Here is a 12,246-nt window from a genome sequence, read left to right as displayed (position 1 = left end):
GTTGGGAGCTGCTCAGATCTGGAGGGAGCTCTTCACTACTCTAAAGAGTTCCATACAAGAGAAAAAAAAATATTGGTTTTGTGCCCTTTTGTTGACAGGGTGTGGAGGGGTTTTGCATTTTTTTTGTTTGTTTGTTTTAAAAGCACATTAGAAACGTAGGACATGTCTACCCTGTTTAGTTTGGAAGACTCGATGGACAGAAAGAGAACCAGACAGTATTTGTCAAAATGGTTAAAAGGCCTGATTTTTATTTTATTGTTCTGCACCATGTAGTCATTTATATCCATACAAGGTGAGTGTCAAGTTATACACATCAGAACAGTAGCATTTCGTATCCACTTTGCACTGTCCAAATGACTACACACTGTGCAGGACATCAGAGAATCAGGCCCTTTGTACTTCCAGCTGTTTGGAAGACATTTGAGTTAAATAGGTATTAACAAAAAAAAAAAAAAGTTTGTTAGGCTTTGTCTACACTACACAGCTTTTAGGGAGATGGCTAAAAGTGTCACTAAAAGCCAGGCAGCGTAAATGCTGTTTGTCGGCACTTTTGCCAACAAAATACTTCCACCCCCTATGAGCGGGGTTTGCATTGTCAACAGGAGAGCACTCCTGCCAACAATGAGCAGTTTACACTGCCAGCTGTCGCGGCAAAACTTTTGTCTTTTGGGGGGGGAGGGGGGCAGAGAGAGTGGGGGAGGGCTTTTTAAAGCACCTGTGAATGACAAAAGTTGTGTCATTCAATTGGCAGTGTAGACAAAGCCTAAGATATACAACACCCCACTTTTTGTGAATTGAGGGCTGTGAAAGCTCTCATTCTCCCGTTCTCCAGAACAAAACAAAAAAAACCCCACAAAATTTGATATACTGGATCAGAAAAAAAATAACCTTAAAAAATTACACACACTTTCAGACCTCCTTTGTCTGTCATAAGGAATCAAAAAAGGGCAAAAACTATTCTTGTCATTTGCAGGTCACCTTTAACATTAAAATGAAGATATTTTAGGGCTTTGTGGTATAGAAGATCAAAGCACCAGTCCCTATTCTCTGGCAACTTGAATCAAACCATTATGTCAGAGTGAAATAAACCTGTAGTCTCCATCCAGATCCTAATTACAAATGTCTACCTCACAAAACCATGATATAATCTGGCATGACATAAGAAGTTATATGGGTACGTGATTAAAATATTTCTGTTAATAAGTGTCACTAGAAGCTTGTGATCAGTAGTTATTTTTGCAAACCCAAGCCATATAAATTAAGCACAATCTATATTTAAATAACTTTTGACGTAAGGTGACAACATCCATGATGCTGAAAATTAACATTCAAATTCTGGGCCAGATTCCCCTCACACCTATGCAATCTCATTAGATAATGGAAATTCATGGGTGAAACTGAGAACAGAATTTGGCCCTTGGCCATAATCCATTCCAGTGTAAAAAGACAACTCAAATACAGCGTGTTGTGCTCTTAAAATTACGGAGCTGAAAAAAATTAAGGGATTTTGAAGATATCACCCCAATATCTGTCTTTACGTACAACAAATTTACAATGCTGGGTGAAGTTCTCATAAATGGGGTGAATTCTTGCAACACAGACGCCAAGCTTTGCGCAGATCCATGTGTAATATTCTCAGTGAGAACAAGTAATTATATTTTCCTCAGGCTGTGCCCCCTTGTCTGCATGCAGTGGGCCAGGAATGAGTGAGAGTCGGGGGTGGGGGAGAGGCTGGAGCCTATATTTTTGCACACCTCAAAAGCTGACGGGCGAGGCTGTTGAGAGACAAGGGCAGTTGAGGGAAACTTGGGAGGTGTAGGAGGAATGGGACAGTGAAGCTGGAGGGAGCCTGAGCCTGCAGTGTCCAAAAGGAGAAACTACAGGGACTCTGTCTGGCCCTGCTGGATGCTTGGCAGTTCAGTCTTATGACCATCATTGTTTCACGGTTTCCCAAAAACCATCCCTGTGATGAGGGCTGAATTACATTTTTAACTACAGCCCCTGTGCTGGGGTACAAAGTTAGGGCCACACAGCAAATGTCAGCTGGAGCTTTGCACAAAGATAGAATATGACACTAATGTAGAGAATCAGGCTAATTTTTTCATGACCTCTGGGTTTGTTATGCCTCTGTTTCTGGATACTCAACCTGAGACAGCTTGAGCCTGCAGTTTCAGAGGTGCTGAACAGCCCCAGTTTTAACAGGAGCCAATGGGAACTGCAGGTGCTTAGCACTTTTGTAAAGCCCAAGATACCGCCAACTTGGAGACCCCGAATCTGCAGCAATCTAAATCTGAGGTCACCTCTGAAAATGTTGGTCTAAATTGTTGTTACTTACTGTTCCAGCAGTCTGTGTGGCTACATGATGCAGATCCACTTTTGGAATCACAGCTATTTCTCAATTTTGTGGTTTGGTCATGTGCAGTTATCCAGTTTGCAAGCACATGTGCAGTAACTGTGTTTAAGTTAGTCACACAACTGTGCAGCCTTTGCAATAAGAAAATCTACTCTTCAAAGTGTCATCTTTAAACTTCAGAGCTGACACCAGCAAGATGAATAGGGGCAGCTGGCTCTTTTTTTTTTTTTTTTTTTTAAAGTTGTTGTTTCAGGCTGTTTAAGATAATAGTACCTTACTTCACATTCAGAAGTCTCTCTTCAATTTCTATCCATTCTGGGCACAGAACAAATAAATACATAAATAAAAAAGTTTTCATTCTGCAGAATGTGAATCTGACATAAGGCTCAGAGAAATCCCTCAATTAGACCAGAGCTACCTTGTGGCCCAGGCACGTGCAGCTCATACTGCAGAAAAACACATTGCCAGTGAAAACTGAACATGATTTTTTTTTTTCCAGCAAAGGAGGACTGACTCAGTGATGGAGAGGCCTAACAGCGAGTATCCAGTAAACTCACTAGCCAGCTGTTAGAAAATGTTTCAGTATAGATTTATTATAGGAAAAAAAAATCAAGAGGCATAGTTAGGCTGGACAGCTGCACTTCTCAGACGAGAGAGGGTACTTGGGCTTTTGGATTTTCCCACCTGAGCAGCGCAGATTTAATAAAATTGCCTGGCTCTTTGTGTTATCAATATCGGGCAGGGCTGGGATGTGGAATTCCTTCTCAAATCAGAATTCTGATACAGCCGCCCCTCAATAAAAAGTCACCTTGCACAGTGTCTAGAATCAATATTTCATTAGTTTGCATTATCTACTTTATTGAAATTGAAACTTTGGATCTCTCTGGTGAAAGTTAAAATGATTTAACATTTTAAATACTATTACAAAGATGATTTAAATGGTTGGAAGCCCATTCCACACATAAAATGCTAGAATTAACTAAGCCACCTATTTAACAAAGAGAATGAAAACTTCTAGTTACTATATAACAGGAGCATAAACATCAGCAACTCCAGGGATTAGAAAGGGAGACCACAGCTAGAAGACAGCCCTGGTATAAAAAAGTAAAATGACAAATACACAATTTTAATCAACAATATTGAAATTATCTAGGGGGAGTAGTTAGATGTAATAAATGTCGTGTTTATAAAAAGAGTATTACCCTATAAGCACAGACACAATTAAACAGGACTATAGTAAACAGAGTGCTCTGTAATTCCTCATACAACACATATCAGATAGAGCAATCAGGCTTTCCTGAAAGGAAGAGCATGAACACATGGAGAAGGAAGAATAGGACTGCAATGATGACCTAGTGGCAAAATGTAGCTCTGCAAGGACAGTCATTCTGCTATTAATGAAACAAGTTATGCATTATATTTTGCAATCTGCTGCCCAGTTGGAATGTCATTTAGTCAAATATTATTCAGTGTGCACAACTGTGGCAAAGTGCCACATTTCCATCCACGAAGTGCATCATTTTTTTCCCAAAGCACCAAAATTTCCAAGTAAAGAAACTTTCCTATACAACTTCAATTACTTTTTCAATGAGTATATTAGGCTTCAGTCTCGTTATATCTCTGTTTAGAAGCTATAGTAAATTGTATTTTTTTCCTCGTGAGTCCATTTTCTCTCTTCTATTGAAAATATACCTCTTTCTGTATCCATATAAAGCCACATTGTATCTAGTCATTTTTTGAGACTTGTTTATACTACTTTTTTTTAAAAGTTTACCAGTTTAAGATGTTGGATACATTTGCCTAATTAAGCTTTAAAAAAATTCAACAAATCACTTCAAAATATCATATTGCTTGTTGGATTACATTTTTTAAATGGACAAGAGATTATTTTGAAAAGGGGCTTTTACATATGAGAAAGCAATTGTTTTTCTTGACTCTTTAAAATTTGCATTGTTATTCACAGTTAAAAGATTGCCTAGCTACCAGTTTCCACAATTGACTAATATATCCAATGGTTAACACCACAGGTTTCAGCATTCTTCTCATTTAGGTAATTAAAGATTTAAATAAGTTAAATATGAAGCAATGTGGAGACTCCTATGTGAATATCAAAATAGCCAATACTGTCACTATTCTGTTTTTCCTAAATTAGTTGCTTATCACACACATAATATTAAAGCCTTCGAATAAAAACCGATCATTGTTATTTTGCTGGGAGCAAAGATTGTGGATCACAATTGATCCTAGCAAACATCATTAACTTCAGCACATTTATGCTAAATACATTGACAACAACATTAACTCTGGTTTCCCTGGAGGATTTCCGACAACTACAAAGAAAAGTACATAAAATGGCTTTGAAGTAGAGCTTATGGTTAACTTGATATTAGTCACATGCTTTCATGGAATACATCATAAACTGAATTAAAAAGGTGTGTGTAAAATACTGCACATACTTGGGGCAAATCACATCCTACGATCAGCCCTCTTTATAAAAGAGGAAGGAAAAAAAACAGCAGTATCATCTGTCACTAATAAGCCGCAATAAGCTTTAAAGTTAACAACTTTTGATCCCATATTCAAATGTCTATACTATTAATTTGGGCCTATGTCTATAAAAGGCAGATGTCATGGCATTTCCCCCCTAAACCTTAGTATGGGTGCCATGAAAGCCAACAATAAGAGCTCCAGAAAAACACAGGGTCGTCTACTACAAAGCTACAGTTGGCTGTAATTAGCCAGATTATATTACACAGTGCCATGTCTTTAGCTCTGTGCAAAGAAAATCCTTAAATGCACATATGGTTCAGCGAAGAGGTACATCATTATACACGGTGGGCTTTAGAAAGTGCTTTTGAAAATTTCGGGCTTTTGGGGGGAAGTGTAACCTGTGTGTGGTGGTAAAATCGTTTCCTTACACACCAGCATCGTGTGCCACACTGATGGAAATTCCAGGTGAAAGTGGGTTGTTGTTTTTTTTCTTCCCACAATTAAAGCCTCACGAAAAAAAGGAGTCAGCGAAAGCTAGAAGTTCCAAAGACAAAAACCCTTTGGGCCACAGGATCCTTGGTGTATTTGCAGCCACACATTTCGGTGAGCTGAGCCCACACACATACACAACCTGTGTTTGCGGCTAGACAAGAGAGATGCTCTCAGCTCCCGAGAGCGCTGCCTGGCCCTGGCACACGGGGGAAGCGAGAAGCAATCTGCACGCAGAGAGCCTGCTTTACAAGCCACGCCGCTTCCCAGCGCCTCAAACGCAACTCGGCAATAGCTTACCAGCTGTCAAGCTCCAGCTCCAGCAGGGACTGAGTCCTCTCCGAGTTACAGTGCAAGCACCACATGGCTGGAGAGAAGTAGCGAGAGGGGGTGTCCAGGCGGCCAGCATAGCCTCCCGCGGGCTCGCCTCAGCTCCCCTTGTCCAGGCCAGCACAGTGACACGTGGGCACCCCCGCCTCCCAGTCCTCTCTCCGGGTGAGTCTGCTAGCAGCGGGTCCGAGAAGGCACGAGCCGGTCCACCCTTCCCGGCTCCCGCCCTGTTCCGCTAGCAACGCGAGGCAGGGAATACAAATGCCTGCACGGGGAGGGGTGCATTGATCTGATTAAGCGGAGATTGGCTGCCAGAGAGAAGGGGAAGGAGGCGGCCCCCGCCCCAGGAAAAGAGCAGGGGCTGGAGTCAAGCGAGCTCTGGGCATTGCAGGAATGTGACGGGGGGAGGAGGCTACTCCTGCCTCTTCCTGCTCCCCATCCCCTTCCTCATGTCGGGGGGCGGGGGAGAGCAGAGGCTCCATTAATCGTTGCATTCAGGCTAGGAGAGGCGGCCGGCTTCATTGCTATTCAGCAGCTTGGCGACTCTGGGTGGCGGCTCCTTCCCCAGGCTCGCGCTCGGCTTCGGTGACAACAGACGTTGCTGTTGGCTTTCAACCCACTTGGCGCGGCTTTAAAGGCAGCGTCTCTCAGTCCCCCTCGAATCCACACATCCCCGCCGCCTGGGAGCAGGCAGGTGTCTGTTAGCATCTCTCTCCTTCTGCAAGCGTGGAGTGCCTCTCATAATTGTTTCCAAACTTAATTAAAACTGGAGCATTAAGATAAGCTCAAATCTCCATTAATTACAAATCAGATACTCCACATACATTCCGTTGGGTCAGGTTCAGATTGGTTTTTAGTAGTGATTAGTTCCCAAAAGAGATGCACGCATGGGGACTACTGCAAAACAAGGGATTCTAGCAAAATGCCAAACTCCTCCTGGGCCTTATTCTCCTTTCACACTCTTTTTACATCAGTGTTACTCCCGTTGACTTCAACAGAGTTAGTCCCTGTTTACAGTGGAATAAGTGAGGTCAGAATTAAGTCTCATAACTGCAGTGGGAGTTTAAGTAGTGTGCACAAGGAATGCAAGAAAGGCCCTTATAGATTAAAAGACTCACTCATTTAGAGCAAGAATTCCTGGTTTGGGGTTAATTTTAAAGCAGATTTTAAAATATTCACTTTAAAGGATTTTGCAAGATGGGTTTTGATGAGATATTTATAATTTTGCTCATAATTTGTTGATATCTGCCTCATTCACACAGTGAGAGCTTGACAAGCTTTATTTTTCCTTGCCCACCTTTTTAACTACTTAAACTCTATCAATTATCTTTTAAAGTATTTTGAATCTTTCTTTTAAAGCAGTGAATGCAAACAAAGGCAGTTTATCAGAGAACAGATTCCCTGTGACAAAGAGGAAGGGTGTGTTTGCATTTCTTTTTTGGAGCTTCTAACCAACTACATTTAAGCTTCCATGAAATGGTCCATGTGCACAGTATCCAGAAATAGCAAGGCTAAAAATATTTTTAAATACACCAGAATAAGAACTGGAGAAAAAATACAGCTGCTTTCATACAACATAACTCAAAGCAGTGAGCTACATTGCAAAATACTGGTGACACAAAAATTCCATTTATTTTCCACATATTAATTCAAAGCACGTGACCATGGAATTATGAGCCATTTTGTCAGTACTCTGGATCCTGTCATTCAAAATAACAAAGTCTAGTTTCCTTGTTAGTACTCTGGATATTAGTGCAACATATATTTGTGGGAACGTTAATTCAAATGTTGATTGTGTTCTATACAGCATGTGTATTTCACTACTATGTGATGACTTGTTGTTTGCAAAAACACCTAAACTATTCTTTACTATCGTAGAGCGTAATGAAGAGAAGGAAGAAAATGCACTTTTAGACCAGTGAAGAAACCAGCACACAGTAAATATACAAAAAAGGAATGGGCATATTAAGGGCTGCTGATGCGTGAATGAATAATGAAAATAGTGTTTTAGAGCCATATTCTCCTTTCAGCTCTCCTGACTCCTGGTCTGGAAGGAGTGCAGATTCTGTAGCATCATATCCCCAGGCAGCCCTCCATCCAAACCCATGGAATTTTTGGTGGTATAGCTAATGCTGATGATAGAGTTGAGAAATCTTATCCCCATTTTACAGATGGATGAACTGAGGCATGGAGAAGTTTACGGATTAGTCCAAGGTGACGCAGGGAGTCATTGGCTGATTTGGGACTAGCATCCAGGATTCCTGACTCCCAGTCCCCTGCACTTCTCAACATTCCACCACTCACTCCACAACACAGCCATTTTCCTATGAACGAGGTAATTACCCTCTATTTTGAAAATAATTATGCCACTTTTTTCTTTAAGAACTTTAAAAAACATGCCTGTATGCTGAGGATTTTGACATGCTTGACTCTATACCTAATGGCTGCTGTTTAAATATGGACCATGTTAAGTTCTCAGTGCTATCAGAGCTCTTAGGAGATAGCCTCATAAGTTTAAGATCAGACCTGATTGCACCATCAGAAGCTGAACAAAATGAAGCATTAGAGAACATACTACAATCTTTCTAGAACATACAGTATGTAAACCTAAGTTTATCCAGACCAGTTTTTTCACCTAACTGCACCAGATGCATCTGAAGTACGAGATCCTTAACAGGTATCTGGAAACTGCAATAATAAAACTAATATTTAAAAATAGCAAATCTGAATTCAGGCCATTATGCTGTGACTCATAAATAGAAGCAATCACATCTCCCAGAGTTTTGCAGAATTCTCCCTCTTTAATTTATTTTAAGAGCCCCTCTTATTTGCTCTGTGTATGCGCACAGCTACAAAAATTAGGACATTAAAACTGAATTACATAATTTCTTCTCGCACCAGTATATTTTTTACCCTTCACTATAATAATGATCATGCACTATAACAACTCTGTATCATACTCCAGCTATGTTTTTCAAGCCTGGCTTCCCAGATTCCCAAGAAAAAGATGAACCTTACAGTGTATTTGGAACATCAACAATCTGAGCTCTGAAGATCCAAAAGGGGAAGTCAGTTCCAGAGTCTATGACCCCCTATTAGAGATCACCCTACCAGCTGCCTGCTCCCATTTAAATCAGAGCACGAGCTTTTTGGTGATCACAGCTGTAGCAGTATAGCATGGGGAGAGAGGCAGTCACTGAGGTAGGCAAGTCCCAAACCATTTGTGGCTTTATAGGTTAAAAAAAAAAAAAAAAAAAAGACAGCACCTTAAACTCCATGCTGAAACTAACAGGCAAATGGTGTAGCCTGCAAGTACAATGAAGTTATAGTGCACGGAAATAACTGTAATGTGCATACAGTTAAGGTTCTGTACAAGAAAGTAATGCAAATTATAAGTGTTTTGAGCTACCAGGGAACGTGTTCCAAGGGAGTGTAAAATTGTTTTCCTCTCCAAATTACTTTCATTTTGTCTAAATAAGCATCTTGTCTGCATAAGATGACAAACTATTAACCATGCCCTCTCTTTGTACACATTAAGTTGCCAGAGAACTGGAAGCTAATTTTACAAATGTAGGAAACATCTTACATTTTATGTTTTACTACAAAAGGTCTTATTCACAAATCATTTGCACAACCTTCATGCAACCTTTATACAGCAACAGAGCAATCTGAATTATGCCCTTTGAGAATGAATGCATGAAAATAAATCAAAGGAAAACATTGGCCAATCGTAGCTTTATAGAACTTACTTTGGGCTTTGTTAGCTAATACACTAAAATCATTGCTCAAATAAAGCAGGTGTAAAAAACCAAAAAACACCAAGGCACAACTGTTCCCTTAATTTACATGTATATCTTGTTTTCTCCCATATAGTGAGTGCCTTTAACATTTTTACAGTAGATAAGGCATGACCGGTTTGAGCAGGTACAGCATTCCTTATACTTATAAGGGGGAATACCAGTAGAGTCGATAATCTCTCTCCTCCTGGTAAAAGATCAAAGGAAACTTTAACTACACTCACTTTAGATATTGGCAGCTGGTACATAATTTTGCATTGTATTTTGGTGGGGAAAAATGAATGGCCAAGAAAGGGTTAGGTAACATGAGTAGAATTGGTTGAAAAGTATTTGACAAAACTGTTTTCCATTGGAAAATACAGTTTCACCAAAATCAAAACTTTTTGCAGGAACATGTTGATTTCAATGATATTTTTGATTGGAAAAAGACAAAATGAATCATTTTAACTTTCTCATTTCATTTAGATAGTGACGCTTTCATTTTGATAAGTTTTTATTTTATAAAAAGTTAAAATTGAACTGAATTATAATAAATGTAATATGATGTAATATTTAATATTTTACTACATTACAATGTAGAAATTTTGACTTTTGATCTGATCGTTCTGATCTGATTAGGAATTAAACCAAATTATTAGGTACTAGAATTTCCCATGGGATGGAAATTCCATTTTCCAACTAGCTGTAAGTCAGAATTTTGATCCCATCAATTTGCAAAATCCACCACGTCTGGTTCATTTTCTGAATATAGTACCGCATTACACATCAGCTTTGTTTTACCTGGGTAACTATTTAGCATGTGCACGATACAGTGAGGCCCGGATTCATTTAAGCACTTAAGCATGTGCTTAACTAGACTTCAATGGGATTTAAGCATGTATGTTAAGTGCTTACTGAAGAAGGGCGCTTTCCTGAATCGAGGCCTTAAGCCTCAAGCTGGATCCTCCTTCTACAGATATGAACATGCCTGGTCAGAAACCCATTTACTTATACAAAGAACCAGAAATGGATATAGCAGTGCCTTTCTGTTCCAAAAACTATCTGAATCAGCCCCTCAGCTCCTTCCCTCCCCGAGTCTAAAGAACCCGAAAATGTCAATTCTGGTGTTTTGATCATTCTGCTAAAAGTACCAGTAAATTCACTTTGGGTTTTAAAATTATAATTCCTACCCCTGAAATACAATGTAGGGATTAAACATAAAAATCCCCTAAGTATTCAAGATAGAATTCCCCTCATATATTTCCATAAGGAGAAATTAAACATCAAAAACCAAATTCTGCCCATGCCATACAGAGGAATATCTGTGTGGTACGAGAGACAGACGAACTAATGCTGGTTTTTTTTGAGCCATACCACACCCACTTTTGGCCAAACCAGGTCCCAAATTGCTGGTAGCAGCTCTCAGTCAAGCAACCCCTGTGGTTGTGATTTTCCACAGAGGTGGAAACTTGACTGATTTAGGGCACAGTGCTTTTTAGGAGCCTAGTTATATGCACACTGTTAACACAACTATATTTATTCCTTTTCATATGCATAAACCTGTGCAGATCTCTAGCCAGAAACTGTCCCTAAAAAGTAAATAAATTACGCAACTAACAGAAGTCAAACTTAATTTTTAGGTTCATTTTCGTTAAGGTTCTGATGCATTATAAGTTTTAAATAGGGCATATGTTTACTAAATGGTCTTACATAAAGAGGAAAATACAAATAGAGAGAAGTGGGGGGAATACCCCTTAAGTAACACCACAATATATTCCAAACTCCCTGCTATACTTTCCTCATTGGTGTTACTTGTGCTCCATGGCTCAGCTCACTTAAAAATGTCTGGGTTCATTTCAAGCACAGTCCATAGCAAGAGGGTAGGTGTTGCATCGATAGACATTTTACTACATCAGATTCTGCCGGCAGGTGCACGAGCATTGCTGACCTCCTCTGAATTAAAAAAAAAAAATCATTTTCCCCTTTACTTACCTTCCAAGTTCAAGCCTCTGTGTTTTCCCTGTAAAAGCGAATAGCCTCACAGCTGCCTTAAACAACACTGTTGTATCTATTGTAATCTCATCAGCTCTTATGGTAGCTCAAAGACATCAGGATACAGCTATCCTCAAGCATCAAAGAAAGTAGCAGCAAGAAAATCACTTGCATGATCATGCCTTAAGAGCAGAATCAAGCCTTTAACCTCGCTGCCTCAGTTTCCCACTGTCACCAGATGAGTCCCGTACTAAAGGGAGTAAACAAACTTGATGCAAAACACACTGATTGGTCTAATGTGGCACTTGCTAACAATGTTCAGTGCTCTATCACTCTACATTTTTCACGTGTGTGTGACCAATTAACATATAACAATGCTCCATTTTTGTTACTGTTAGCATGTCTGATACTAACTTGACAGAGAACATCATTGGCAGCCAGGAAGGCAGAACAGACTAATCTTAAAATGGACCCTATTTTGTTCCTGCTGTAGAAGTATAAACTCATGTAAAGGACAACACTGAAATTTTAGTTTATCTAACAATTTGCATAAATCACTAATCTAATGTGTTAATAGCTAAAATATCAGGATTTATAAACCCCCAGAGTGCAACAAATGCAATTTGTAATTACAAGCGCACAGCAATTTATACATGTCATCTAAATCTACACTAATTATTACCCTGGTTAAGAGTAATTCCAAACTTAATCACATTCAATACAGTGTTATTCACATAGATCTAAAAGTTTGAAATGGGTATTTATCTTGCTTTTGCTTGGATAAACCAAGGGGATTACCCAAAAGACAATATAACC

The 12,246-nt window shown here is 39.6% G+C and overlaps 1 protein-coding gene across 12 annotated transcripts in view; it reads right to left on the bottom strand.

Annotated features, from left to right (window-relative positions):
- The window catches only part of IQSEC1 (IQ motif and Sec7 domain ArfGEF 1), a 695,881-nt gene that overhangs the window by 112,435 nt on the left and 571,200 nt on the right, over window positions 1-12,246 (bottom strand). Inside the window, exon 1 of one of the 12 annotated variants that reach the window (XM_074958120.1) lies at window positions 5,633-5,855. The exons of 10 other annotated variants lie outside the window; for them this stretch is intronic. In XM_074958120.1, the coding sequence (XP_074814221.1) occupies window positions 5,633-5,697 (65 nt within the window). In that variant the 5' untranslated portion in view covers window positions 5,698-5,855. Of the gene's footprint in view, window positions 1-5,632; window positions 5,856-12,246 lie in introns of those variants that run through there. One more of the 12 variants, XM_074958121.1, reaches the window with a different exon arrangement.

This window comes from Natator depressus, chromosome 7 (assembly GCF_965152275.1).
Source record: "Natator depressus isolate rNatDep1 chromosome 7, rNatDep2.hap1, whole genome shotgun sequence".
In the NCBI taxonomy this organism is placed as follows: Eukaryota; Metazoa; Chordata; order Testudines; family Cheloniidae; genus Natator; species Natator depressus.
The sequence above is the reverse complement of the archived record's forward strand: the minus strand, read 5'-3'. Positions and strand labels throughout refer to the sequence as shown.